Genomic DNA, 27,577 nt, shown 5'->3' on the forward strand with positions numbered 1-27,577 from the left:
GAGAGCCCAGCGCCTCTCAGAGCCGTGATTGCCTTTCCGCGGAGCCCCACCAGCACCTTCCTCGCACTCCTCAGTCCCGAGAGCTTTCCCCGTTCCTGGGGACGAACAACTCCCCAGCCCCCGCGGGCTGTGCCCGCCGCCTCCATCCCCCGCCCGAGGCCGCCCGGGCCGGGCCGGGCCAGCCCCGGTCACCGCGGAAACGGAAACGCGCGGGGCCGGGGCCGGGGCCGCCGGGAGCGGGGCCGGTTTGAACGTTCGGCCGCCGCCGCCGCCGCCTCCCCCCGCCGTGGCCGCGACCCGCAGCCCCCCGAGGTAACGGGGCAGGGCCCGCGGGGCCCGGCGGGGCAGGGAGGGCAGCCGGGGACACTGGAGAGCGCCCCGGGCCGGGGCACGGCCGGCGGCCGGGGCTGAGCGCCGGGAAGGGCCCCGGGGCGGGCCCGGTGTGCGGCTCCGCCGGCACGGAACGCGTTCGGTGCTGGACGTGCCAGGAAAGGCCCCGCTCCGCCGGGGAACGAGCGGCGCGGGAGCGGAGAGTTCCCGAAGAACTGTCCCGACAGCTTCTTGCTTCTGCTACTTGTAACTATCGCTCTACTTGATGTTTCCCCTCCTTCCTCCCCGCTCTTCTTAAAAAAAAAAAAAAAAAAAAAAAAAAAAAAAAAAAAAAAAAAAAATCCAAACCTCTAATTCTAAGGAATACCAAGTTAGGAACGCGGTATCACACAAACGCCTTGAGGCGTTTTATACAAATTGGGTGTAATGAACATATTTATTGTGTGGTTGGCTATTCAGTTTCAAATCTAAACAAGCACATTCTTGTAGATTACACTGAGAACCTGTTATTTACAAAGAATCTGTCTTAGGTTTGTGTTTGTTTGAACATAACACATCTAGTTTCACTTTCTGTATTGTTCCGAGCGCATCTTTGTGTGGCCTAAGAGGAAGAGAGACTGATGTAAAACAGAATTTGATCTTTTCTACATCAATGACATTAATTTTGCAGGTTAATTTGTGTGCATTCAACATGAGCAGTGAAGATGAAATAAAGGAAAGACTGGATGCGGAATTAGATCGCTGTATTGTGGCCATGAAACCCTATGTCCTTAACCTGCAGAATAGTTCAGGTACAGATGGTAAAATGTGCTTTTAAACACTAATAACAAAGCCCTACGGACTGAAAATTATTATGTGTAATTAATTTAATCAGGCACTTCATCTCTGACATTTCAAGGTACAGTTTTGATGAGGGTTTGCAAAACTTTTAAAGTCGGATGTTTTAGGTACCTACTGCAATTGTTTGACCTTATCTGTCTTGTCTTCATGATGTAAATGTGCTTTTGCATAAATACATTAACATCTATCTTTAAAAACCGAGTTCAGTAGAAACTAAAAGCTTTTAAAGGGCATTGTTTCTGAGATAGCAAATATTTTAAATTATAAAGTTGTGAACATTTGTTCAGGAATGTGTACTAATAGGAACATCAATTAATAAATTATGTTGCATAAATCTAATTTTTACAACAAGCTGGTTATTATTAAAGGCACACACCCTCCAAATTGAGAGCTTTATGTATAAACGTTTAACCAAATGAATAATTTCCTTATCTGAGAGCAATCTTGTGAAAATAGAGATTTATTTTTTAAATGGATGAGGATTTATTGTGTATTTAAAGCATTAATGCTCATGCAAGCTGTAAGTTGTAGTTTATGGCAGTTCTTGCAGTGAGTGCACAATTCCTGGGGTTTCCAATTCCATGTTGATTAAAAAATGATGTAAATTTCTGGTAAACATGAATTTATAGAAAATGTTTGTGCAATATGTAAATTTGAACCATTGTTAAAGACTTGTTTTTATTCTAAGTCTTTAACCATTTATTTTATTTAGTTTGGTCATTTGGGAGTTTGTTTTGTTTAAAACTTTGGTGTACAAGAGAGAAACATACAAAATTTGTGACACTGATGACTTCTGCTTTCTGCATGTGTTTGATTTGCTCTGAAACTGTATAGCGACCCCACAAATCTATATTTTCAGAAAGAAAAAGATGCTCACTATGGATTAAAAAACTCTGCAAACCTTCAGCAGCAGGCATAGGAATAGTGGGAAGGGAGAATCGAAACTTGTATGCAAAACTGCTGCTCCACATGCTGCAGAGAGGAGTTCTGAACGGTCCCTTCACCCAAAAACCAGAGGAAGGAATCCTGAAAACTTTGCCTGCCTACATGGTGAGTGTCACTACTTCATGACACAAACTTGTTAAAATGTATCCTGGAGTTGCTTTTCCAAATGTGACAAACGATTTCTGAATGGGTTGAGTGGAACTCTGTGATAAATAAAGGCATTTCTTGTAATTGATGCTGGGAAAACCTTTCAATGGGCAAAACTTCTTGTTTCTTCAAAATTCTGGTTAGATGGCGTATGAAAATACGTGTTTGAAGGAACAGAAAGGTAATTGCTTTCTAGTTCTTTGGAAAAATGTAATGAAAGGCCCTTGGGGCTTTCTTTAGTCCTAATCAGTAGATAGCTCTTGTGAAAGGAAAATTGTTCTTAAAGGTGGTGATTTTAGCAGCCTAAGAAGACTATAGAATTCAAATAGACATCATTAAAGTTGCAGTTTGCTTTCTGAAGAACTTAGCATGCTGTGTATTCTCTGGATGTGTACTCAATGGATGTGTACTCTTGGCATCAACTCCAGTGACACAACAATGCCAATTTTTGCTAGAATTACCCATCCTGTAAGAAGTCTTGGAAAATATTTACACTGTTACCATGAATTCCCATGGGTTGGGAGAGTGGCATTTGCACACCTGGCTGACCTCAGAGGAAAAGGAATGATTGTACAGCAGATACTCCTGCAAGAGATGACATTAAGGGTGTAAAGAATGCCTCTGTGTAAATATATTCTCCTGTTGATTTTGCATTTGTTCTCGTTCTAGTCCGTTTATTTTGATGAACCAAGTTCACCAAGAGCTCGGAGCAGGCAGGCTGGCTGCTTGTCTGAGTGGGTGGTGGGAGACCTGGGCAACCAGGACAGTAATCTGTCCTCTGTGGAAGACTCATCTTCAACAACAGTTCCTGCATCTGGGTAAGGTTTCTGTCCTTGCTTCAGCAGTGTTTGATTGTATTTAATAGCTGTAAGCTGTTAAATGATGAGTTTGGATGAGTTTATGGCCCTCCCTCATGGACTCGCCATCAGTGTTTGTGCTTTATAGACAGAAACTCTGGTAACAGCTTCAATGTAATAATTTCTAGACTGCTCTGATCTTGCTTTTCTCCATTATGTTTTCTTCTCTGACTTTACATCTCCTTCCATGTCCCATCCCTCTATCCTCTTCCTCTTCTTCTCCTCCTTTCAGTTCCAAACACTTAACGTGGAAAATCAAAGCTTACATCTGTAGTCTAAGGCCATGATGCTGAAAGCAGCTGTTTTATCAAATAGTTTTAAATGTCTTTTTTCCCCTGTAGATTAGAAATATAAACAAGCACACAGATAGTAGATGTAGAGGTTGTTCTGTGACTGTTGCTCAAAGGTTTTTTAGAGGAAATGGAATAGTGGCTCCTTTCAGATAAGCCAGTTTTGCTGAGTGAGATTCAGGTTTTTGATTTGCAGCAGCCACTGAGCTTAAACTGCATCCTCAGTCCCAGTCAGCTGAGAATAGAGCTGTTTACAGCAGGGAAAAAGGGTGAAATGTGTTGTTGTTATTAAGGCTTGTTTTCCTGTTGGCTTAGAAAGATGTCCCTGCAGTATTGAAGGAGTGACAAGCTGGTCATTTGGACACTTGGAAAACTTCAGCTCTATTCTGTCCTAATTTGTGGGAATCTTAGGTAAATTCCAGTTTAATCTACTGTTCTTAAGTATTTATTTTCTGGATTATTTTACACAGTACAGCTTTGTGCTGATTATCAGGATCTGTGTTCCTTTTTTTTCTTTATGTATCTTCATTTCAGTCATGGATGGAATTTCCTCTTGTTTGCCCATTTTAAAGCCTCATTAATGTTTAACCTCTCTGAAATCCTTGGTGAAGGAAGCACTCTTAGACATGGAGTGAATATCAGTCAAAGCTCAGTGGGTGCTGTACAAGAGGAAGTGAGCGTTTGCTCAACTTCTGCTTTCATTTCATTGTGTTAGAAATACATTTTCAAGTTTAGTTTCAGAAGTCCAATGCTTTTTACATGTCTTCATTTACATCTTTCATAAGTGGCCACCATTAGCTGTTCTCTTGTAGGCACACTGATGTTTATGCTGTTTATCATCATTTCTCAATCGTGTTTTTATTTTTCCAGCAGTGATTTGGATAAGTGGCAGATGGAGACTTGCAAGTTAAATCACATTAATATTGAGTATCATGAAATTCTTCTGTATCCATTAACTGTGTGTAATTCTAACAATCATTTAAAAAGTTACTGTTATGTCTGAGGTCTCTGTACCTCCTTTTCTTGAGGATTAGGGGCTCTTCTGGTTGCTTGCATTCAGGCTCTGATAAGAACTTGTGGTTTTGATAACAGACTTGTGGTTTAAGAACCAGAGGCAGACAATGGAGACTTTCCAGTTGAGTTATGATGTTACTGATTTGGGCTTGGTGATACAGAGAATTCACTGGGAAAGGAATGATTCTGGTTTCGTTTAATTGTGTTAGAGACACATTTTCAAGTTTAATTTCAGACAGATACAGAAAATTGTTAGGAGGAGCTGGACAGATACCCTTAATTAAAAAAAGAAATAGATTTGACATTATGAAAACAAGGAATGTATCATATTTTAGAAATGTTTTTTGAGACCTTGGAAGAGTTTTTGTTACTATTGTGCCATGTCAGGATCCCTGGCCTGGGTCTGACCAGGTTCTGTCAGTCCCTGGGAGCAGCATCAAGTCAAAGCATCACTCTGGGTGTGAGAAGCAATTAAACGATATCAGCACAACTCTCCCCTGTTAGGACAATTTTAGCACACTGAAATCTCTACAAGGCCCTATTTGTGGTGTAGAAATACACCTAATTAATCTGAATTCCCGACTTGTGCTGTCAGCTGGGGGGGGAATTGCATATTCCTCCCTCTTCATCCTGACGTGCAGTTCCACCTATTCCCTCCCTTCTTTGCCACAGTTTTTCTCTCTTTTCTACCTGGTTTGTAGTAGAATACTGGAATTTGATGTCTTTTCCCACTTTGTGTCTGAACCCAAGATTCAGCTTGGCCTGGCAAAGTTCCCAAAGTTATTTTAGGTGTAGTGAAACTTAATTTCACTTTCCCCTTCTATCCTGTGGGAATGAAGCAATGCCTACATTGGTGATCAGAGTGGTTCCCAAGGCTCTGCTGAATTCTCATGAGAGCTGCATTGCAAATTATTGCCTGGATTGCAAATTTTTCCATGCCAGGAGAAGCAAGTAAATGTAATTGAATGATGTTACTGGCTTAAAGGAATTAAAAATCAGGTGTATATGCACAGCTCTGCCAGTGGATGCTTGGACCAAGAGTTGGGCTGTGTCTAAGGAAATCTAAATTTGTATTGGAAAATTTTGATAGTTCTGTAGATTACATAAATTAATCTTCACTGCAATAAGAAACTTAATTTTCCTGCAAGTTTAGCAGAAAAATACTGAAGGTAAATATTTCAGCTGTTGTGTTTTGAAAAAATACAAAATATTTACATATTTAATATTTTCTTAAATGTGACCATGTTAAGATTATTACCTATATCCAACATATAGATCCTGGTTTTCTTTGTATTTACAATTTTGGATGATCAATCAGTGCAGGTAGAACTGTAATATATTAAATATTTCTGGATGTGCAGTTTGTAGGGCGGGCCAGCAGATGGTGACCGAGTTCCACTGTATTTGTCTCTCTCCTCTGAATGTGCACTGGGAAACTGCATCTATGAGCATGGAATTTGTGTAGTTGGATGAAAATTTTGCATTCCAGCCATGACTCAGTTCCTACAACATTTTCTCAGGGCAAAATAGATAATGTCAGTGAGACATGTTTGAGTAACTGCTTGATGTCCTTTATCTCAAGATTCTCTCCTTTCAAAGACCCAAACAAACAGAAATTCTTTTCATAGTGATTTTTATCTTGCAATACAGATAATTCTGTGTTGGACAATTTTGACTTTTCCATATGAAGTTGTTTTTCAGCCTAAATAAAAGCCTTAGATATACAAACCTTACTTGCAAACTGAGGTGTTGATGAATAAATCCAACCTGCTGGGACTGGAAAGGTGCAGCTTTATTTTGAAATGTGAGAGAGTTGGTTTGAGAAATGTTTAGGTTGGTTTGAACAGAAACCTGGGCTTTCTGACCCTGTAGGAAAATTCTACTCTATGTTTATAGAGTGTGCCTTAAAACATTGTTAAAGGTTAGTGTGTAGTCATGCTGCACCAGGAAGAATCAGTGAATTTCCCTCACTTTGTTCCTAGAAGGAATATTTACTAATCTCCTTTATTAGCAGCAAATTGCTGCCTCCTCCCATGCCCAGCTCCCTGCTTGGGCTGCAGCAGGAGGTCACAGGTTGATGTCAAAACTCTGTTCATCCTTCACTACCTGCAGTGGGAGGAAAGAGAATTAATCTTGTGCTTTTTGGAGCCTGACTTGTATTAGCAGGAGGCTGGAAAAGGTAGTGGACAGGTGGTACATACTTGATATGAGCAAAATTGTGTTCATCCTTTACATTCTTTTCAAATTCTGGTTGTACAATCAAGTAAAGGAGCTTCCTTTTCAGTTCCTCTTCAAAAGGGCAAATAAAGAACTAAGAATGCATCTAGGCTGTTGTCTTCCCTTTGGTGAATTTACAAATATTACAGGTAGCTTGGGTTGGCTTGCGTATTTGTTATTCCTGAATGATGAGGGCATGAATTCTGTTTTCTCTCGTTTTAACAATTGGAACTTCATTGCATTGTTAGGTAAGCTGAGTATTACTCAGAAAGGAAATCTGATGAAAGGGCAGATTTACTCACAGGCAAAGATTTATCTCCCTTTAATTAAAGGTAATTTTGTGTCAAATGAAATCTTGGTAAGAAATGCAAGAGGCAGTCATTGTGTTATGATATTCCTTTTGATCTTTTTTACCCCTAAGACTTTGCTTATCTAAACTATTTACTGCTTTGTAATTGTTATTGTGCATCCATACATGCTGTTTATATGGGATTTATTGGTGCTGGAAGGGAAGGTAGGCTCCCAGTTGTTGTATTTCTCTGTTCCCTGCTGTTCTGATGAAAGCTGGGGCCCTGTGCTTTGTGAAAACTTTGTGTTTGTCTCCCTAAAAGTGACTGGTTTATATTGTACATCCAACAGTTGTTGTTCTGTTCATAAACACTTCATTCATCTCAGTGTCTTTTTGGCATAGCAGCCATCTCATTTGCTGCCAGATGGAAAGGCAGGGAGGTATTGAATGCTCTGATTTGATTTTAATATAATATGGCCAGTCCTAGGAAGGTGGAGGGACCAACAGCAGTTTTTGATTATCTTAATACCTGTGGATCTGACAGTGCTGAAGGGTGTTTCACTACTGTTTTGGATCTTTTGCTGTATCAATCAATCTAATAAATGCTTAGAACTTCTACTTTATTTTGTTCTTTTTCCTCCTGCTCTGTGGCTGAGAAATGTCAGTGACCAGGTGCATCAGGGACAATTCTCCTCACCTGTCTGCTGATCTGCATTTCCATTTCTCAAGTGTTTTATTTACAACAAAAGCTTTTCCAGAAAATCCCTCTGCTGGACAGAGCACTCGGTCATGCTGTGCTTGTGTCCTGTCTTGATTTCTTTACCATCCCCCATAAATTCCACTTTAGTCCATAAAACAGAAATGAAATTAAGCCAGGACAGTCTTTGGGACTTGTTCCTTTCCACCTTGGCCTTTCAAGCCACTGCCTTTGTACAGAGCTGTGTGTGTCATTCCTGCCCTCTGTGTGTTATAGGATCATTTACCTTGTTCTAACCTATGTTTTTGATCTTAAATATCTCCCCTATGGTACAACCAACTATCACCTTAAATTATCTTTCTTCTCTGAGTCACTGGACTCCATTTTATGTTGTTTCATATTCTTAGCAATATTGCTTCAAAAAGGTTCTCTTAGATCAGCCCTCTCCTTAGCCTAGATTTATCCTAAAATCCTTTGGGAGATGTTGGGTCATGTAGTAAAGGAAAACAAAGAACACTTTTTAATGTACTGTCATGTACACAATATTTCTAGTGGGTTTTTTGGTGTGGGGTTTTATGGTGGTGTTTTTTTAATGGAGCACTCAAGGCTTTTGTTTGCCTTTAAGATGAAATTTTTCTCTTTTTTCTCCTTTTTATTTTTTCGACCTTTCCATCTCGACAGTTATTTTGTATATATTTTACCCAATTCTATTCTGTGATTAACATCCTTTGTGTGCCACAAATTGCTGAAAATGAATTCCTCTCTTTCTGCTTCCTCCTGTCATTACTAACAGGGAAAGACTCAGTGAGAAGCCATCAGTAATATCCCGGTGTCTGAGCTCTCCTCACCGCACGGATGAAGATGACCTAGGCACGTCACTGTCTGTAAGATGCTTCTCCTTTTTGTCCTAAAGCTCTGCTTTCCCTGAGTTTTATATATCCCTGTAAAGCTGTTATTTCCAGCTGTGTGGGTCATGATCCCTGTGTAAAGGTGCAGACATTTGGGAGGGAGTGATAGGGAGTGTCGAGCTTTTTTCTGATTTTTGCCAGGGTCAGGATTAAATGTGCTGGAGGGTATTTCTTGTTGGGACTCAGATGTTTATTAATTCTTATCTATGTCACAGTCTTACAAACCCTGAGTTCTACAGCACTTCACTCTAACAAAGTAGAAATGGAGCCCTGTCTCTCTTTCTATAAGGATAGACTGTCCAATTAAGAAATGACACAAATTATTTTTACTTTTAATCCAATAACCAACCACCCATGCCCTGTAATGTAGACTTTTTTATCCAATTACACAAAACCACCCAAACCCATGGAGAAGAAGGTGAAGAAGGAGCAGCCTCTGCCCTAAAACCTCCATCTTGCTTTATATATATATTACTGTATTTTAAAACCCTAAACTTTTCCACCCTGTGATATCACACACTTGTATTCAAACTGCACAGCCACAATCCCAGTTCTGCCATTCCATTTTGGAAGCATCTCCACAGCCTCAGGTCAGTGCAGTTTTCTCTTGGGGGTCAGTGCCTGGCAGCACAGAAATTCTCAAATTCTCAGTAACCAGGGTTCTAACCCAAACCCATGGAGAGGAAGGTGGAGAAGAAGGAGCAGCCTCCACCCTAAAACCTCCACCTTTCTTTATATATATTACTGTATTCTAAACCCTTTAACTCTGAGTTTCCCACCCTGTGATATCACACACTTCTATCAAACTCCACACCCACAATCCCAGTCCTGTCATTCCATTCTGGAAGCTTCTCCACAGCCTCAGGTCAGTGCAGTGTTCTCCTGGGGGTCAGTGCCTGGCAGCACAGAAAATCTCAAATTCTCAGTAACCAGGGTTCCAACAAGGGAGGACTAAAGCTCATCAAAATCTGTCCTCTGCAGTGCAGGGGAAAAGAATTTCTTGTAGGATGCTGAGTTCATCCTGATGCTTGACCTCTGTTTAGTGTTGTGTGTTCAGTGTCTGCTGCATTGTTTTCCCCAGGCTTGGCAACGTGCCTGCATTGACATCATCTTGTATTTTGCAATACCAGATTAAAGAAAGCTGCAGAGATGCCTCTGGCTCTGTTCAGTGATGGTTGACCTCTGAAAGAGTGAATTTTGGACAGTTTGTTTCATCAGACTTTCCACAAGGAGCATTTTGACTGATGAAAGGGCATTGAACAGCCTTTGTCTGAAACCCTTTTAGTCCAGCATATTCAATGATGTTGTTTATATAATTGCAAGCTTTGCACTGACAATTACTCCTGATAAATGTGTGATACCAAGAAATGTGCTGTTTACCTTCTAAAATGTGCTCTGTGGCCTTGCAGTGTCCTTCACCACACCTAGAGCAACCCTCACCCCTCTGAACACTGAATTTCCTGTTTGTTCCTCCAGCTCTGCCCACGCTTCATTTTTGATTCTATCACAGGAACAGTTTAGAAAGATTGCAGCTGGGCACAGTTGAGGATTTATGAGGACATGAAGTGCAAATAGGATAAACTGGAAGCTCCTTTCTGAGGAAATTTGTGTTCTGCTGTGCATCTGGAAGAGAGGATTAGCAAGGGGATGGTTTATCAGGGCAGGTTACAGGTGCTCAGTGGGCAGAAATCAGTGTCTGTGCTCTAGGCTCTGATTGCTGGCAATGTATTTATGTGTGTGTTGATTGTATGTATACAAATGGAATTTAAATACAGAAATGCCATCATTAAAAATAAAACCACATGCTGGCTTTACTACATGTCTCCTTATTGGTTTCCTGTTTATTTTACTTCATGAAGTATTTCTTATGGAAGAGTTATTGTAAAAAAAATTATATTCCTCAGCTTAAACCTGGTTTTGGAGCTTTAAAGTTTTTTAGGGGAGTTTTGCTGCTTTGGTTTGTTTATTTTTAATATTTTTTTTGCCGTTATTGCTGGCTCTGCTGCAGCTTCCAGGTCAGCGTTGGACAAATCCCCGCACTTCATTGATCTTCAGCTCCATATTCTGGATTCTCCTGTGATTGCAGCTCTAAAAGGGCCTTTAAGTGAACCAGTCCCCTCTTGCTTTGCCAGTTTGATAATGTTTGGCTGGTTGGAACAAACAATACCTTGTCCCATTGTCAAGGATGTTCTGGGGTTTCGCAGATGTTGTGGCGTGGTTCAGGCCCAGGTAGAGGAGCAGGGAGACTTTTAAGAAACTTTTAAGAAACATTAAGAGCTGCCTCAGCCTAGTGTTGATTACCAGCAGCCCAAGCTCTGCTCACTGGCTGCTTGTGACAAATGAGATTTAAAGAAAAGGCGCTGGCAGGCCCATACACAAATGAGACAAAGTAATTCAGGCTTCAGTGTTGTTTTTTAAATACCTGGGCCAAGGAAAATGTTCTGTACCAGCTTTCCCTGTTACATCCATTGAATGTTCGTAGTTGTTGTTAATCCAGAGGAAAAATTTTTCTTCTGAGGGGCAATTCCCTGGTAATTCCTGCAGCAGCAGTAACCCAGCCCTGGCTGGGTGCTGGAAATCAGAGAAGAGCCTTGAGCTGCTCTGTCCTCTGCTTTGACAACCATCCCTGCCTTGGTTTCCATCCATTTTAAATCTGCTTTTTTATTTGGAGGCCGGTCAGGTGATCCGTGAATTCTGCATTAGCCCCAGAAGGCATTTTGGAGATGAATAGATGCCTGAAAAAGGAGTATTTTGGGTCTTTTAGTAAATTCACCCTCTACAAAGGAGACTATTGCTTTGGAAACAAATAAAGAAGAACATTAAAGTGGAGAGCCAGGCTAATTTATCCTCTGAGCTGCTTGCTCAGCCCAGTATCCTCTGGAAACTGAGCTGTCAGAAGTACTGTGACACTGTTAGGAAGTGCAGTGTAGCTATGGCCAAGTCAATGAGAAGTTTAATTTTAAATTTAAAAAATTCATTGCCAACAACTCTGATATTTTCCTTGACTTTTTTTATTTTCCAGGATGATCAACACAAAAGAAAGTTTTCATTTGATGATGATGACCTGGAAGCACGGCTCAATAGTTGGAATCTTGGGGTAAAATAAACTGAGTACTTTACTTATTTATTAGCTTACAATGGGAACTTGTCAGTAGTGTAGTTTGCTTTCTGAGCATAGCCAGCAAAACTTTGTGGGAATCTTTTAGAAATGAGTTGCTAAGGTTTGGAAAGGCTATTTATGAATGTATGAGAAGAAAACATTGAAATTTTAAGTAATAATAATCTTTACACATTTAATATGGTTACTCATAAATCAGGCCAAATAATGGCTGCTGGTCAAAACCAAGAGTCTTACTCTGGTAGAAATTCAGAATAATTCTTGATGACTCTGCAATATTACTTTTTAATTATACTTGTATAAATGAAAGAAGAGTTTGGCTTTCTGTGCTTATTTTTTTTTAACCAAAGCAGAATTTTTAAGTCATTAGTACAATTCAGGTTTTTTTTGGTCAGTGTGCCTCCTTTTTAAAGTATTCAGGAGGCTTTTCTGTGTATTCACCTCTTTCTTTCCCTTTTAATGATTTAAATTTATTACTCTTATAAGTCTTTATTCCCTTGGTTGTATTTTCTGTGGTGTTAGTCCATGATAGTTCTAAGGAGACAATGAAGCATCTCTTCTCTATAGTTGTATTTTAATGTATTTTTTCTGTTGAGTTGTTTTGTCTTTTTTGTAACCCTTTCGCTTGTACCACCAAATCTTTAACCTATTTCATTGGAATTAATATCCGTACAGCAATTTAGTTTTATTAAGATCACTTTGATTTTAAGAGGGAGGTTTCTTCTTTCTCTTCTTCCTTATTTTGGCTTATTCTCATAGGTTGAAAGCTCACAGAGTTGCAGCCAAAGTTAGGAGTGATGAGAGAGAGTTTAATGAAATAGTTCAGCCTTGTTTTTTGAAAAATAATCACATATTTTCATGTTGTCATTTTAATCACTGCCAAATCTTATTCTTCCTGCACTATTGTCAGTCTGGAGGGATATGACAGCATTTAAAAATCTTGCCTATTACACTCCAGGTTTTTCATGGATGGCCAAGTTCTCCTCAGTGCAATCAGAAATAATAACAGAGAATATTAATGGTTTTCTGTCTTTCTTGGTGTTTCTCTGGCTTTTTCCAAGCTGAGGGTGGAGATGGATGAAAGTGTCAGCATTGTGTAGGTGCCTGAAACAAAGATGCCATCACTTGCAGATTTGGAATATTTGGGCTGTATTTATCCATTGAAAATAGGAGCAGAAAGCTGTAATACCTTGAGCTTTCAAAGCTGCTTTGAGGGGGAAAACTTGCTCATGGCCATTTACAAATTACACCAACTGATGCTGACAAAGGATCTCTTTATATCCTGCATTTTTCTATCAGTGTCAATCTGCCTGCCTGCTTATCTCTTATCTCTGTCATTTTATTTGTATTTTATTTCTTTCCCTAATTGAAATTCCAGTTTGCAATCGTGTTGTGCTGATAATGGCTGGTTATTAACGTGTGATGATCCTCTGCTGATACAGGAGCTCCCTTGGATAACAAATTGGCTACCGTGGCACATAAATCAGTTTTTCAAGTCTCCTCTCCAGGGATGGTAATTAAAGAAGTCGCTCATGAGAGACTTTGATTGCCTGATAAGACTTGTTGGGAGTTACCTGACAAAGGGGATTGGAGGTTGTAAAGGAGAGGTCTGTGAGGGCTTGTGCTGAGCAGCATTTCCCTGCTGTGGATCACGGCCTCCAGTGGCTTCTGAAAGGGTCAGGAAGTTTTAAGTGCAGTGTCACACTTCAAGAACATGTCAGTGCTAAAAGTAAAAAGCCCCACTAAATGATCCCTTGGAATCTGTAAGGTTTGAGTGTCAGATGTGGCTGCTGTTATTTGCAAGCATTTAAATTGCCACGGGAGCATCTTGCTGTCCTTTAATTGCTACTCCCAGCTGCAAAACGTTTGGGAAACTTAATTTACAGTGATCCCACCTGAGATACAGGAGACCCTTGACCCAAAAAATACTTCAGTAGTGGGGGAAGATGGGAAGGGAGATACAGAATGGCTTTCACTTTGAGCTGTCTGGCTAAAGAGGAGTTGTTTTGAAAAGCTTTTGAAATTTTCTTTGGGTTTCTTTGGTTATCTATTACCGCGCCTGAGTGGGCGCAGCTGGTGATAGAGAGACGGTGAATCTTGTTTCTTGAATCAGAAGGCTTGATTTATTAATATATGATATAATACATTATAGTTATACTAAAAAGAATAAGGAGAGAGGTTTGCAGAGCAGCTAGGCTAGCTAGACATAGATAGAAAAGAATCCACAACAAAGCTGTGGCCAAGGACTCAGTCCCCTGGCTTGCATTGGTGATTGGCCCTTAATTATAAACATAAAACATGAACCAATCACCAATCAAAATAGGTGCCCCTGTTGCATTCCCCAGCAGCTGATGATAATTGTTTACCTTGTCTTCGGAGGCCTCTGGCCTCCCGAAGACACAGAAATCCGAAAGAAAGGATTTCTGTGGAGAAATGTCTGCGACGGTTATCCAAGGATTTTTGACAGTAAGAATCTGTGTCATTTTAGGAAGCTTGTGAGTATTTCAGGCAAGTTTATATAGAGACCATGCTTTTATCCAAGAATCTGCAAATAGCCAGCTAGGTGAGACAATCCTGGTGTCTTCCAGCTGTGAGGTATTGCTGAGCATTCACTGCTCCAGCTTGGGGTTGAAATGACCAGTTATAAATTGGTATAATTTATTTTTTACTGTTATCTTTCAGCCTCCTTCTTCTTTAATATATTTTAAATTTCCTCTTCTTCAAAGCTCTTGTATTTTTAACACATTCTGGATGTGTTTTCAGTTTTTATGATATACCCACATCAGTGATTGAGATTTTATTTTTTTTAATATTAAAAACACTGTGGAAAGTTTTGGGAAATGCTTTTATGACTTTTCTACTAAGCTGAGAGGTCAAATCTGGAGGCTTCAGATATTTGTTCTTAATAATAACATTTTCTACAGGAGAAGTAAATCTGTTGTGTTACTGTGCTGATATTGGTACTTTTTGTGAGTAATAAAAGAATTTTCCCCTTTTCCTTGCAGCATTCCTGATTATCCCTATCAAACATTTTATGATACAAGTTCTTTAGATTCTAATCAGGCATGAGTAAATGCTTGAAAAATATAAGTTGAGTTTTGATTGTGATAAGTTTGCCTTCCATACATGGAATACTAATTTGCACTCATTTTACATACATTATAAAATTGACTCTTATCTAAACTGGTGTGGGGACTGTTCTTTATCAGGTGCTCATGCCTTGAAGGTGCATTTGCAATGGGGAAAAGCAGAAATTCTTTTGTGTGGCTGTTTGAAGGGAAAAGTTTCAGGAGCAGGAGCTGAGACAAATAAATACCAATAATCTTTGGCCATGTTGTTACTTTGAATTTTTTGTCATTCTTCAGTCATCCTGAAATATAAAAAAGTAACCTGGGCTAAGGGAATGAGAAAAACTTTAAGGTCCTTTCCAGCCCAGACTTTTCTGTGATTCTGTGGTCTTGTTTTATCAACAGCTGTCATAATATTGCAGCTCTAGGGCACTTCATAACTGAAGGGAAGGTGACTATCTCCTGTTTATGTCTCAGAAATAATTAAATATCGTGAGAGATGTGTAGTGTCAGGGGAAAAACCTCGTTGGATAATGGAATTAAACTTCCTTTTTTCCTTTTCTTTTTTTTTCCTCTTTAGGCTGAGCTTTTTAGATTGTAGACAAACATAATTATTAGATAAAAAAAATTAACTTACATAAAGAAATAGCAATGAATTAAACCCCTGCAAATTCTTGCCTCACCTTTCTCTCTCTTTCATGATGCCTATGGTACAGTTTCATTTGTCACCAAATTGTAGCCAGTTTTAGGGGTGACAAAGCATCTCTTTCAAACATCCCAGGAAATTCAGCACATCATTTTAGGTGGAAAGCACACAAAGAGATTGCACCCTGGGGAAACAGCAAAGGGCTTTTTAATCAGGGAGAACACAATTTTTCATCACTGGAATTCAGCCAGGACAGGAATTAATTCTGTGATGGTTCACAGGGGTCTGAGGATGAGGGAAGAGACGAGGATCTGACTCCACGTTTCAGAAGGCTTGATTGATTATTTTATGATATATATTATATTAAAGCTCTACTAAAAGAATAGAAGAAAGGATTTCATCAGAAGGCCAGCTAAGAATAGAAAAAGAATTATAACAAAGGCTTGTGTCTTGGACAGAGAGTCTGAGCCAGCTGACTGTGATTGGCCATTAATTAGAAACAACCACATGAGACCAATCCCAGATGCACCTGTTGCATTCCACAGCAGCAGATAATCATTGTTTGCATTTTGTTCCTGAGGCCTCTCAGCTTCTCAGGAGGAAAAATCCTAAGGAAAGGATTTTTCATAAAATATCACGGCTACATTAACTCTTTAGCTTTTCCCAGAAGTGATGTGGGGCTGGCTGGACACTCAGTCTTGCCCAGAAGAACTTGTCCTGGGAAATGTGATTGCTTAGGAAAGGTTTGAGAAGACAGACCAAAGAAATTCTGTGGTTGGTGGCTGTGTTCTGTTCTCCTTCCTTGGAGCAAAGTGTTGTAACGCTGGGTTAAGTGATGGAGTGCAGGGAATTCCTGGGAGGCTGCAGCAGCACTGGGTGCTGTGCCTGCTCTGTGTGCTTGGCTCACATCTGCCTGGCTCTTTCCAGTCTAGTTAAGCTCAACCATTTCTGCACAAGGCATTTGATTATCTTTTGTTTGGTTTCTCAGTGTGGCTGCTTACTATAAACATGCCTACTGTATATGTTGTGGCCTTGGAGGGCAGCAGTGCTGGGAAAACTTTCCCACAGTGAGCTCCAAGTGATGTTGAGACTTCAAAAAATAAATTCGACTTCCATGCTGACAAACAGCCTTCATGTGCTTTAATGTCCTTCCACTAAGACTGCAACAGCAGCATTAAAGTGAACTTCCCTACAAATTATGATGTTAGATAAGAATGTCCTTACTCAAATTTCCTGAAGCTACTCAGCAGTTATTTCTGTAGGGAACATGCTGGCTGGCTGGGTTTGGTAGATTAAAGTAAGAATTTAGGGCAAGGTTCAGTTTAGTTGTTTACCATTTCAAAGTCTTAAGTGTTCTTAACTCTTTCATGTGTGTTTTTGCCATCCTTGTTTTGAAAACAATCCCATTTTGTCTTTGATGAAGCTTAGGGGGGAATGTGCAATGAGCCTGCAGATGCAAGTGTGGGGATTTTATTCCCTGAATATTAAAATTTACAATATTCTGTGAGTGGCTGAAGTTGGACATTATTTGAGATAGATATCCATGCCTGGAGAAACATCTTGCAGAGTGGAACAGGACTTTAAGGGGTAGTTTGGGACCATGACTTGAGTGTTGTCATTGTTGTGAAATATTTACTGAGCAAAAGAGCAAAGCTTTGGTGGGAATTTCTGGACTGGACCATATTTTCAGCCTGAGGGATGGAATGTAATTGATGAGGATGAGACTTGTGGAAGTAGTTAAGGCTCAAAATCATGCTTTTCCTGCACTTTCCTTGCTTTTGGGGGAAAGCATTCCAACTTTTGTCAATGCTTTGAGTGAAGGGTTTCAACTTCACTCATTACTTGCATTGATAGCTTTAAAATTGTATAACTCATAAATATTTAATTTTGACTACTTTAGGTGTTGTGAAAAAAATGGAAGTTGAGAATACTGAACTTTAAAATTATGGCTAATTTTGCTGAAATGCAGTTTTGGAATTTTATTTTTATGTATGTTTCTGCAATACTTTTTTTCAATATTGAATTTAAATAAGAAAAAATTTTAAACATATTTTAATGAAGTAGATTATCTCTGTTAAGTGATGGGGATTTCTTCATGGGGATTTGATTACCCAACACCTCCACAGCTCTGGTTTAGGAGAAAGAGAAGGTGACCATTGCACTCCTCACAAATTGAAACATGATTTCTTGTCAGACTGCCTAATAGAGCAGGGGAATCCAGAATCTTTTCTACAAAGACATTCAAAATACTATTTCTGTTAAGAAGTGGTATTTACAAATTAGAGTTCAGTTCTAGTTCAAATAAAGATGTCTTTCATGATGACATTTATTTGGTTCATACTCTTAAAAAAGCATGTGATTGACTGCTCTTCTCATGGCAGTCCTTCAGTTTCATACATATGTATTTTGGCTTGTCTTTGACCTTTTGCTTATTATTTTTAAATTAGCATGTTTCTCATAAATACAGACTTTTTTTTTCTTTTTTGGGGCATTCTTTATTGTGATATTCCCTCTTTAATGTGGTTTAATTTGGAGAACAAGAAGTTTTGCAGAAGACCAGCATGAAAAGAATGAATGTTGAGGCATTAAATGTTTACAGATCAGTTTAAGTGGATATAATCCACAACAAGTAACAAAGTGGGAACATTTAACTTCAAAGCACATATGGCTGCTGTTACAAAATCAAAAAATGCAAGACTTGGGCCCTACAAAGTATTAGAGACACATTTTCCTTCTTTCCCATAAACAAGTAGGATGTACCTTAGCTTTTCAGATGGTTTTGAAGTGAAGGCTGCAAACAGCTGAATGCCATGGGCAGATAAAGGATTTTAATTAATTGTAAATATTTACAACATTTTTTATATTACTTTGGCTTAAAAAAGCCAAAGTAAAGGGTGATTCTGCTTGAGAGACAGAGCTTTGGGAAATCATGAGGGCTTTGAAATGTGCCCCTGCAGCCTTGTCCGGGTTCCACCAGATTTTGGTCAAGGCTTCTGTTGCTGCCACTGATCCCAAACTGGGGAGTGCCTTGAGCTTCTGGTGAACACCTTCATCATTGGGCATGATCAGGAGCGTGAGCTGGCTGGGGAAGTGGCCAAATTGAGGTGGGAGGAGGAATAGAATACCAGTGAAATGTAGGTAGAAAATCCTATTGCAGGTACAATTGTGTGGGACAAAGGAAATCAAGAATTCTTCCAGTTTGGAATTTCTGTACCTTTTATTTCCCTCTGTCTTGATTGGCTTTTCCTTCCCCTCCACTGGATCTCCTGTGGTTGGTGCTCCAGGCTGATCCCACTCCTGTATTCCTCTCCTCACAGTCTTTTCTGTGTCCAAAATTCCTCTTTTTTGTGGCAGTGGGTGCATCCAGGATTCTTCATTCCCTGGTGGCTGCCCATGGATTTAACTGCCAAAACAGTTGTGTGAAGGAAAATTGAGTGTAACTGTTTTAGTTACTCCCTGATAATACATAGATGATTGTTAAATTATTGGTTTCCTGATGCTTTCAGCTAATGTATTAAAATTAAAATTTTGGATAACACCATTCATTGAAATTGAATGTATGTGTTAAGTGTGAGTACCTGCAGCGACTTCTGGGTAAAGTGTGACAACTCAACGCCACACTGAAATCCTGCATCACCTTTTGGGACAGGAAATGAATAATACTGTATCAAATTGAAATTTCAGAGGGATTAAGCCTCTTTGCCACTGATAAATTCAACACACAAATTTATTTCATGCTACTGCAGAAAGTGCAAGCATTTGATATGTTTTCCATGCCTCGTAGATCAACCTAATCCTACAACTTTTTTTTTTTTTTAATGTGTATTGCAATCTCATTCATATTCCAGATCTCACTGCCACATTTTACAAGATTATACCCTTGAAAGCTTTTTTTGGGCATTCTGCTTTCTCTGTGATGTGATGTTTGAGCCTCCTTGTCTGAGAAAATGAGAAAGATAGAGTTGTCTGATAGAGGAAGTGGGTTGGGAACAATGCTTTGTCTCCAGTTCTTAAAAACAGTGATTAAGAGAGCTGTTTTAATTATATAGCCATGTTAATGAATTATTTCCTTATGTTTTGTCTCTATAACTTACATATGTGGCTATAGTTTCAATGCACCCAACTGTAATTTTTCAAAAGCACTACATTTTAATCAGTACAATCTGTAAATGTATTATAGCTTTATACTGATCTCAATGAGAATTTAGCCAACAAAGTTGGAAATCTTTTGCATAAGCCTATGTATGAAGCTGCCAAATATTTTTTATGATATGCATTGATGGAATTTTTGCAACCACAAGAGGTGGGAGGAAAAAAAGTGCAATTTTTTGATCCAAAATTGCTGAGTAGATTTCCAACCAAATGATCTCTTAGGAAGATTTCCTATTCCTATAAGATTTAAGAAATCTCATCTGTAGTTCTTTGAGTGATGCAGTTCCTGTGCTAAATATAGTTTAGTTATGATGTCTTAAATCAGACATTGTTGACCTGCTGATTTTTCTCTGCCTTGTTTTTCAGTTAGAAAACCCCAGATACCTGCGAGAAAAACGGGTGCCAATGACTGTGGTAGGTATTTATATTCCCTTGGTGTTTCAGAAGGGCAAACAAACCTTTTATGTTATTTTTAATCATTGGTCAGGATTGATTGTACTTGGATTTACTGGTTTTGACTTCATTGGTTGTTTTGATTTTTTTCTTCAATAGATGACACCAAAAATTGACTGTGGGCAGTGCAGCCCCTCTCGGTACCACCAGACACTGCTTCAAATGCAGGAGAAAGAGGTAGGATTCTTTTCCTTGGAAATTGGGCATTAACGAGGAAGTTATTGTGGCAGAAAATCTCATGGAAGAGAAATTTGCTGAAGTGACAGGGCTTGTCATTAAATACTTCATGGATTTCCCAATTATTTCGGGAGTAAAAAAGACTTTCTGAACATATTTACTGGTCCTTTGAAAGAATTTTTAGTGGAGAGTTTGAATTCTAGGAATTTTCCAAATTACCTTTTAATAGAGGCAGTGAAACCTTTGATTTAGTGGGGACTTTTGTTTGCTTTATATATCCCTTTCAAGTTGAGGAGATTTTGACCTTATTTCTGATAGGATCTACATTATTTCTGTATTTGCTTCATTGAGCTCCAATCCTCTTTTGGTCATATGGGGTTTTATTTTACTTCTTTGTAACTTTGTGAATTCCTGAGATTGCTGCCCAAGCTTGGCTGTCTAATTCTCTCACCCCATGGTTTTTTTGCTTTGAATATGTCTAAAAGTAAAATTTTGTGGTCATTTTTACCTTTTTCATGCTTTAAGGAAGTTGACTGCCTGAGATATTTTGTCACAAGCTGCTCATTTTATTTAAGACATTTCTTTTTTTGAAAGACAGTGAATTAATGGGCAGAAAAGGAAATTCAAGGTGCATTAGGAAAACAATTAATAGAATCCCAAACCCAACCAACCAATCATAAAAAAAAAAAACCACAATAAATAACCAAATCCAGCACTCTGCTCTGTTTGTCTTCAAAATTTCTGATTTCAGCCATATGCTTTTGGAAAATTGAGACAATGTACATAGTTCCTTACTATCCAGAAGGACCTAAACACACAAAGTACCCCAAATATATCTGAGTTGGGAGGAAAGGGCATCATCAGCAAAGCAGGAAAACATTCTTTCATTTCCTTGGTGTCTTGTAAGGAAACATGGATTGGAACTGCCCTAAAGTTACTTCCATGACGATTCAGAAAACGTCTTTAGCAGAGGTACAGAGGAGGCTAAAATTGGTTGGCAGATGCTTCAGTTGTTAATAAAAGGATGTGTATGAAATGTTTTCTGGTGCTACCTGGCTGCTTCACTCAGTGCTCAAACAAGCAGCTGCACAATCCATGTGCCTTTCACTTTCTCTGCTCTGCTGTTGACTGTTCTTCTGGATTGACAATGTTCAAACCACCAGTGCCTTGGGATGAGGCAAGGTTTCATAAGATGTAAAAATAACCCAAGAAATAAATAAATTGAAAGCACAGTGTTGTCATTTAAACAATATTTTCAAATTAAATAAACAGGAATCCATGCCAAGGAGCTACATAAAATACCCAGTTAATACTTTGCTAGTTCAGTGGAAAAATCCTCTAAGCCACACAGTAAAAAATCCAGGACTTTTTGCTAATGGTGCTCGACTGTGGGCTGGTTTGAACTGGAAAGGTTACAGACAGTGTTTCACAATCACCATGTGTGTACTATTAACGAGAAAACTTAAATGTGTTTTCATCTTATTTTGTTTGTGAAGCTCAATTAGGAATAAAGTCCTTTTCGTTTATAGAATGTGAATGTATTAACAGAGAAATGGTGCTGTACAAAGGGGTCCGGGGGAACCATTAACTGTTCCCAACCCCTTTGTAGTACAAGGGGAGAACATAAAATAGGATAACTGTGGGGTTTTTTGCTTTTAACCTTTAGACCTTTGTTCATAAAGCATTCCTGCACCTGTTTAGAGTCTGTAATGCTGAACACATGGCCATGAGCAGTGATAACCACATCACAGCCCTGCGAGAACGCCGATGTCATCGGGCAGCGGCTTTTAGTCAGCTCTTCCCCAAACTCTTCTGACCTGGATTAAAACATTTGGGAAATGGTCATTACTGAAAAATTGTGGGTTTAAGCAAGGGAGATGCAACCCAACAGGAATAAATCCCTGTTCAGCAGGACAGCAAAGCACGACAGATGGGGTGGTTGGCCTGTCTTGATAGAAAGGGAAAATGTCCCTTTGAACTTCACCTCTGGCCATCCTGTGTCACCCAGAGCTCCACGGGGCAGGGGAGGGGGAAAGGAAAAGGCTGATTTGTGATTTTTTCAGAAAAACAGACTCAGTGCCATTGCTAAGATACAGGTTTGGAATTCTTCTGGAATGAGAAAATAAAATCAGCTATGTTAATAAACTGATTTCTTTTAACCTTTCTCAAACAGCTAGTTTATCTGATCTATCACTTTGAGACATTCTGGTGTTTCTTTAAAGAAGTTCTCTTTCTTAATTTTTCGTTTTGTCAGTCGTATTTATTCTTAGCATTTTTTCTCAATTTCCTTTTGTTTCATTATTTTGTAAGCAAAGATATTTATTTATCTTATCTCAACAAAGGAAGTCTAAACAAATCAGAGGCATATTGGAAATAATTTTCACTTTTCAGTTGAAGGTTATACCTGGAATAGATTTGTACTGAGTTGTATACCAGCTCTTTATTTATTTTTCAGGCAAACTGGCAAGCTCAGTGCTTTATGCAATAAATTGTGAAGCTTCGTCTGTCTGGGTTAACTGAGAACATTGAGTGTTTCCAATGTTTTTGTTGACTTTATCAGTCCTGTCACTCCTCTGTTTTGATTTTTGGGAATGCAGTGATAAAGATTTTGGACACTGGAGCCACTTTTCCAGCCTCTTGTGAACTAAAGCAGCCCAGATGAAATGATCGTGCAGCTGGGGGCAGGATTTTTGTGGGGAAGGCAGTGGCTGGGTTTGCAGGAGAAAATCCCAGTTTGTCACATGGGATAGGTGCTGTAAGATAACAGAGAACATAGAGAATGGGAAAAAAAGAGGTTTGGGGTTTTTTTTTTCCCTGAAAATGCATCTTCAAGGATGCATTGGATGTTTGGAATTGTGGGGAAGGCAGTGGCTGGGTTTTCAGGATAACACCTGTGGGACAGCTTCCATCATTTTGTCGTGTGGGCAATGAGGAAAAGGAGAGATGAGATAGGTGCTGTAAGACAACAGAGAACATAGAGAATAGGAAAAAGAAGTTTGTTTTTTTTTTCCCTGAAAATGCATCTTCATGGATCAAGGACCAGAAGTAAGATGAAAAACTAAGAGTGTTTTATGGGTTTATGATTCAAGAAGTCTTATCTTGAGGATGCAGCCTTTTTAAAAAGCTGTTTAGGACCTTCATCTTTGTAATCTTTATTTCTGTTTTTCTCCTTTTATTTTGGGAATGAGCACTCCCTTTTACTGCGTGACACAAATTTTGTTTATAAAGATCATCAAGCCATTTATATGGTTTTACTGCAGCAGAAGTGTTGGGATCTAGTGCTATATTTACATGGAGATAAAATCTGCAGTGCTGATACAGTTAAATCGTGGTCTGGCTAAAAGGGCTCTGGATTGAAGGTGTTGAAAGCAGCAGATTTACTGTGCTTCTCACTTATCTGGCAGGAGATTATAACTTGAAACAGAGCAAATTGCACGAGGGCTGTGATATGGATTTCCCCCAAGAGGGACCATACAGAGAATGTAGGGAAAGGAATGCAGGGAGGAAAGAAAGTTGTAAAACTCGGGAGGGAGAGTGAATAACACTGGCTGGTGTTAGCACGGAAAAGAGAAGGGAAAGAGCATTTGAAGATAAGAGTCCCTGCAATTAGGAGATGGTGATCAGTGGGCATTGTCCTGCTGGGTTTGACTTCTTCCTTTTAATTGTCCTGTTCCATAGTGAAGTATTTAAATACATGAAATTCATGCCAAATACGAGCAATAAATGAACCCAATATGGAGACAGTATCCTAAAAAAGAACTCTTGTAATTAAACCACTGTAAAATTAACATTATTGTGTCTTTAGCTACATCATGGATTTTATATTTTTTCCTCATTAAAAAGAAATATTTTTGTTCATATTTTCCGAGGATGGTAAAAAAAATATATCAGTACTGTTCTTTTGTGTCATATATTGAATTAAAAGTGTGTGCTCATGTCTGTGTGTGTCTCTAGAGTTTAAATCTTGGTGGGTGGATATAGAAACATCTGTGAATGGAATCAGGAGAGCTGGATGCAGCTCAAGGAACCTCCTTAGATGTGCTGGGGCTGTTTGTGCTTTTTAATAACAGGAGGAGAGAGGTTTTGATGAACTTTCTGAAAGCAGTTGAGTGGGCCCAAAAACTGAGTCTTACAATAACTGGAGCTTCGTGTGTTGGAATTTTTTTTTCTTTTTATCCCTCTGTTCTTCCTGTTCTCTTCCTTTGCTGTTCCCCTTCTTTTGTCATCCTGTTCACTGGGGACTGCCCAAGCCATACTCCTGCTGGCAAATGTCATGCTGATTTCCAAGGGTAAAGATTGTTAAGGTTTTTAATTCTGGTTTTTAATTGTCGTGAAGATGTAAGAACGTGTGTTCCTTACTGTTCACACAAGTGTGACCCTATGAGGGGGCAAGAAAAGGCAGATATGACATAATTATGCCTTTCATTGTGATTTTCACTTTTCTGTAACTTTTTTTTCTTGTGACAACTTGCTTCTGAGAACACTGTTTTATTTCTCCTTGAAAATATTCCAGGCAGTGACAGCAACTATTTTCTGGTTCATTTGAATTTTCTCCTTTTCTCCGCAACCCCTGTGTCTGTTTTGAATGCAGGGTGTGATTTATCTGGAGAATCCAGTTGTAAAGTGATTCTCACCACTGAGCAATTGTCCTGAGCAGGAATCTGCTCGTTCTTATTTAAAATCACAGCAATCCTGACTGCTGCTAACATAATTCCTGCCTGATTAATGTCCTGCTCCCAAAAACATGTGCAAGTTGTCCGTTGCGTTCCTGGTGAGGAAGTCACATCCTGCCTTGCTTTGATAACTCTTCAGAATGTAATGTAATAAACCCCAAACCTTATTTTATTGCTAGACTGGTGTGAGACACACAGTGGATGTCAAGATGAGGCATGTTTTCATAAACTGGCTGCTGATTTATAATTCCTGATACCAGTCAGGCTGCTTGTGGAGATCTAGATGTACATGTACAGTTATTTATTTATTTTTTTTTGCAATAGTTTGTGAACTATGTCTTTAATTATTGCACATATGGGCTGGAGACATTGAGAAAGATCAAAGGGGTAGGTTAGCAATTCAAACTAGTGTTTTAACCAGTAGAATGTCCAGATGGTTGCCAAGCAGCTGGGAATTAATCTTTTGCTGCATGATTAATCTCTGCCTCAAAGTGTGTCTGTCTTTAAAAAAAAAAAGGAAGAAAGTTTGATTTCTTTTTTTTTATGTATAGATTCTGATTTTTGATGGAGAAAAGACATTGATTAGAGAAAGTAGGTGCTGTGCACTGTTATTTCTACTGGTGAAAAGAAGGTGGGAGTACAGTTTTTGGCTGCTTTAGGAGATCTTGAAATGAGTATAAAAAGTTCAGTAGCTGCTAAAATGAAGCATAAAAAAGAGAGGAATAACACTGAGGAGAAGTAGTCAGTGTTGGTGACTCTGTATTCAGACTCGCTCACTGGGCTGGGCCCTGTGCAGAATTCCATGAAATTCTCATGTGCTGCCTTTCATTATATTCATATTTCCCTAAATCCCTCTGAAACCTCTGTGATTTCTGCATGCTCACAGATTCAGCTGGGTTCAGATCTCACTGCTGGCAACTGAAGATACAGCTTCTTGCATTTTTGTGCTGCCTTTTATAAAATTGCATTTAATACTGCTGTGGCTGAGCTGTCTTAATTTCCAAATATATACTGAACTGTCGTCTTAATTCCTAAACATATACTGAACTGTTTTTGGTCCTTGCTGATGTCAGTGTCTCCCACTGGTGGCAGACATTTGTTCCATGTGGAAGTGGGACCCTGCAAATAAAGCTGTTAAATAACAGGATATGTTGTAGTGCTAATATCCATGTTATGTTCATTGGCCAGAGAAAACATCCTTGAGAGCACAAATACCATTTCCACTTATTACAGTTGTTGGGATACAGAGCTGGGTGCATTTCTCCTTCTCTCTTCTTCTTCCCACCACCCCCAGCATGGAAATCCATGAAAAATACATTGTTCTCTCTTGAAAGAGCCTAATGACATTTACATATGAATAAGAACAATTGGCCATTCAATTATTTCTCTGTATCAAGCAAGTGTTTATTAATTTCAGTGTCATTTCAAAAGTCAGATTTTCCTTGATGGGGGAAGCTGGTAACATTTGATTTAGCACAAAACCTTAAATTTTAGTAGCTATAAGAATGGGGCAATGTCATATTAATTTTTTAATTAAGTGAATATCTAGTTTCCTATTAAAGAGTAATATGTAAAAATATTGCAACTGGAAATAGCAATTGTATTGTTTTTGAAGAGTAAAGATACAAAGAAGAGTGGATATGTGGTGGGAATTACAAATGTTTGTTAGGTCAAATAATGCAGTCCAGATCATAAACATGGACTTTTGTGGAGGGACCTTTGAATCTGGGCAAAATGCCATGTTTATAAAGGGCCTTTTACATTCTAATTTCTGGCTGTTCCACTTGTTTAATGCTGTTTTTATTTCAGTCCATCTCTGGTTTCCTGAGCTCTTTGCAGCAGAGACTTTCCAAGACATTTATTTCACCTCAGTCATTGCATTGGACAAAAACATTGATGATATTCAATGCTGTAACTGGAGTGGTTAATGATGTATTGTTTCAAAATGTAGCTATAAGTTTGTTTATTTTCTGAAATGGGAAGTGAACAGTATTTTTTTCACATCTTGTAAACTGAATGCAGAGTTTTCAGCTATTCTATTTAAAAATGGAAGATTAGTTCCAATATGATTAATGTTTACTATTGAAACTTCCCTTCAAATACATTGTTATGAAATATAATTTTTTTCCTGGTTTTCACACCAGTGATTTTCTTTTAAATACTCTGAGTCTTTTTTGTAAAATGTGGAAAGTATTAATATACCTAATCTTAAAAATTTTTGAGGGTACAGTGTGATACAGAAACGACACAATGAGATCAGACAGTTTGCTAATGATCAAGTGAAATACACTGTTCCAAATTACCTTAGTCTGAAGTCAGTGTGTATTTATAATAAATCTTGACTGTTTTGCAAGTCCAGTCTCTTCTGTCTTGGCCTTCCTGTATGGTTTAAAACACTGTATAAATTATCAATATTTATTATTTTAACCCCGCATGAGAATATTGAGTAAGCACAATTTGGTAGAAAGTTTGACTTGTTTGTTGATATTTTTGAAGAAACCTTTTTCTTCTGTGGAAATATCAAAGCTTTGTGTGCTGTGCACTGATTCCTTTTAGCAGCTGCAGAACACCAAGACAAATAACTTTTGTCGTGTACTGTAAGATATACAAGTCATTGTTCTGCATTGTTAGTTCTTACTTTGAAGTTCTCATTTATTGTTTACATCCTTCTCCCCCTTCCTCGCTTCCTCCCTCCCTCCCCCATTTATTCATAGGCTTGGAAAAAAAAAAAAAAAAACTGGCAAGCAACAAGTTCT

General features: G+C 38.9%; 1 protein-coding gene across 1 annotated transcript in view; it reads left to right on the forward strand.

The window, feature by feature from the left end:
* The first annotated feature begins 236 nt into the window (after positions 1–236).
* The window catches only part of CEP112 (centrosomal protein 112), a 165,138-nt gene continuing 137,797 nt past the window's right edge, over positions 237–27,577 (forward strand). The window contains exons 1-8 of the mRNA XM_058817258.1: positions 237–312; positions 1,001–1,121; positions 2,030–2,220; positions 2,932–3,080; positions 8,420–8,510; positions 11,557–11,631; positions 19,885–19,932; positions 20,071–20,148. Of these exons, the coding sequence (XP_058673241.1) occupies positions 1,022–1,121; positions 2,030–2,220; positions 2,932–3,080; positions 8,420–8,510; positions 11,557–11,631; positions 19,885–19,932; positions 20,071–20,148 (732 nt within the window). The 5' untranslated portion in view covers positions 237–312; positions 1,001–1,021. The remainder of the gene's footprint in view (positions 313–1,000; positions 1,122–2,029; positions 2,221–2,931; positions 3,081–8,419; positions 8,511–11,556; positions 11,632–19,884; positions 19,933–20,070; positions 20,149–27,577) is intronic.

The sequence above is a fragment of the Ammospiza caudacuta genome, chromosome 19, assembly GCF_027887145.1.
Source record: "Ammospiza caudacuta isolate bAmmCau1 chromosome 19, bAmmCau1.pri, whole genome shotgun sequence".
Taxonomy (NCBI): domain Eukaryota; kingdom Metazoa; phylum Chordata; class Aves; order Passeriformes; family Passerellidae; genus Ammospiza; species Ammospiza caudacuta.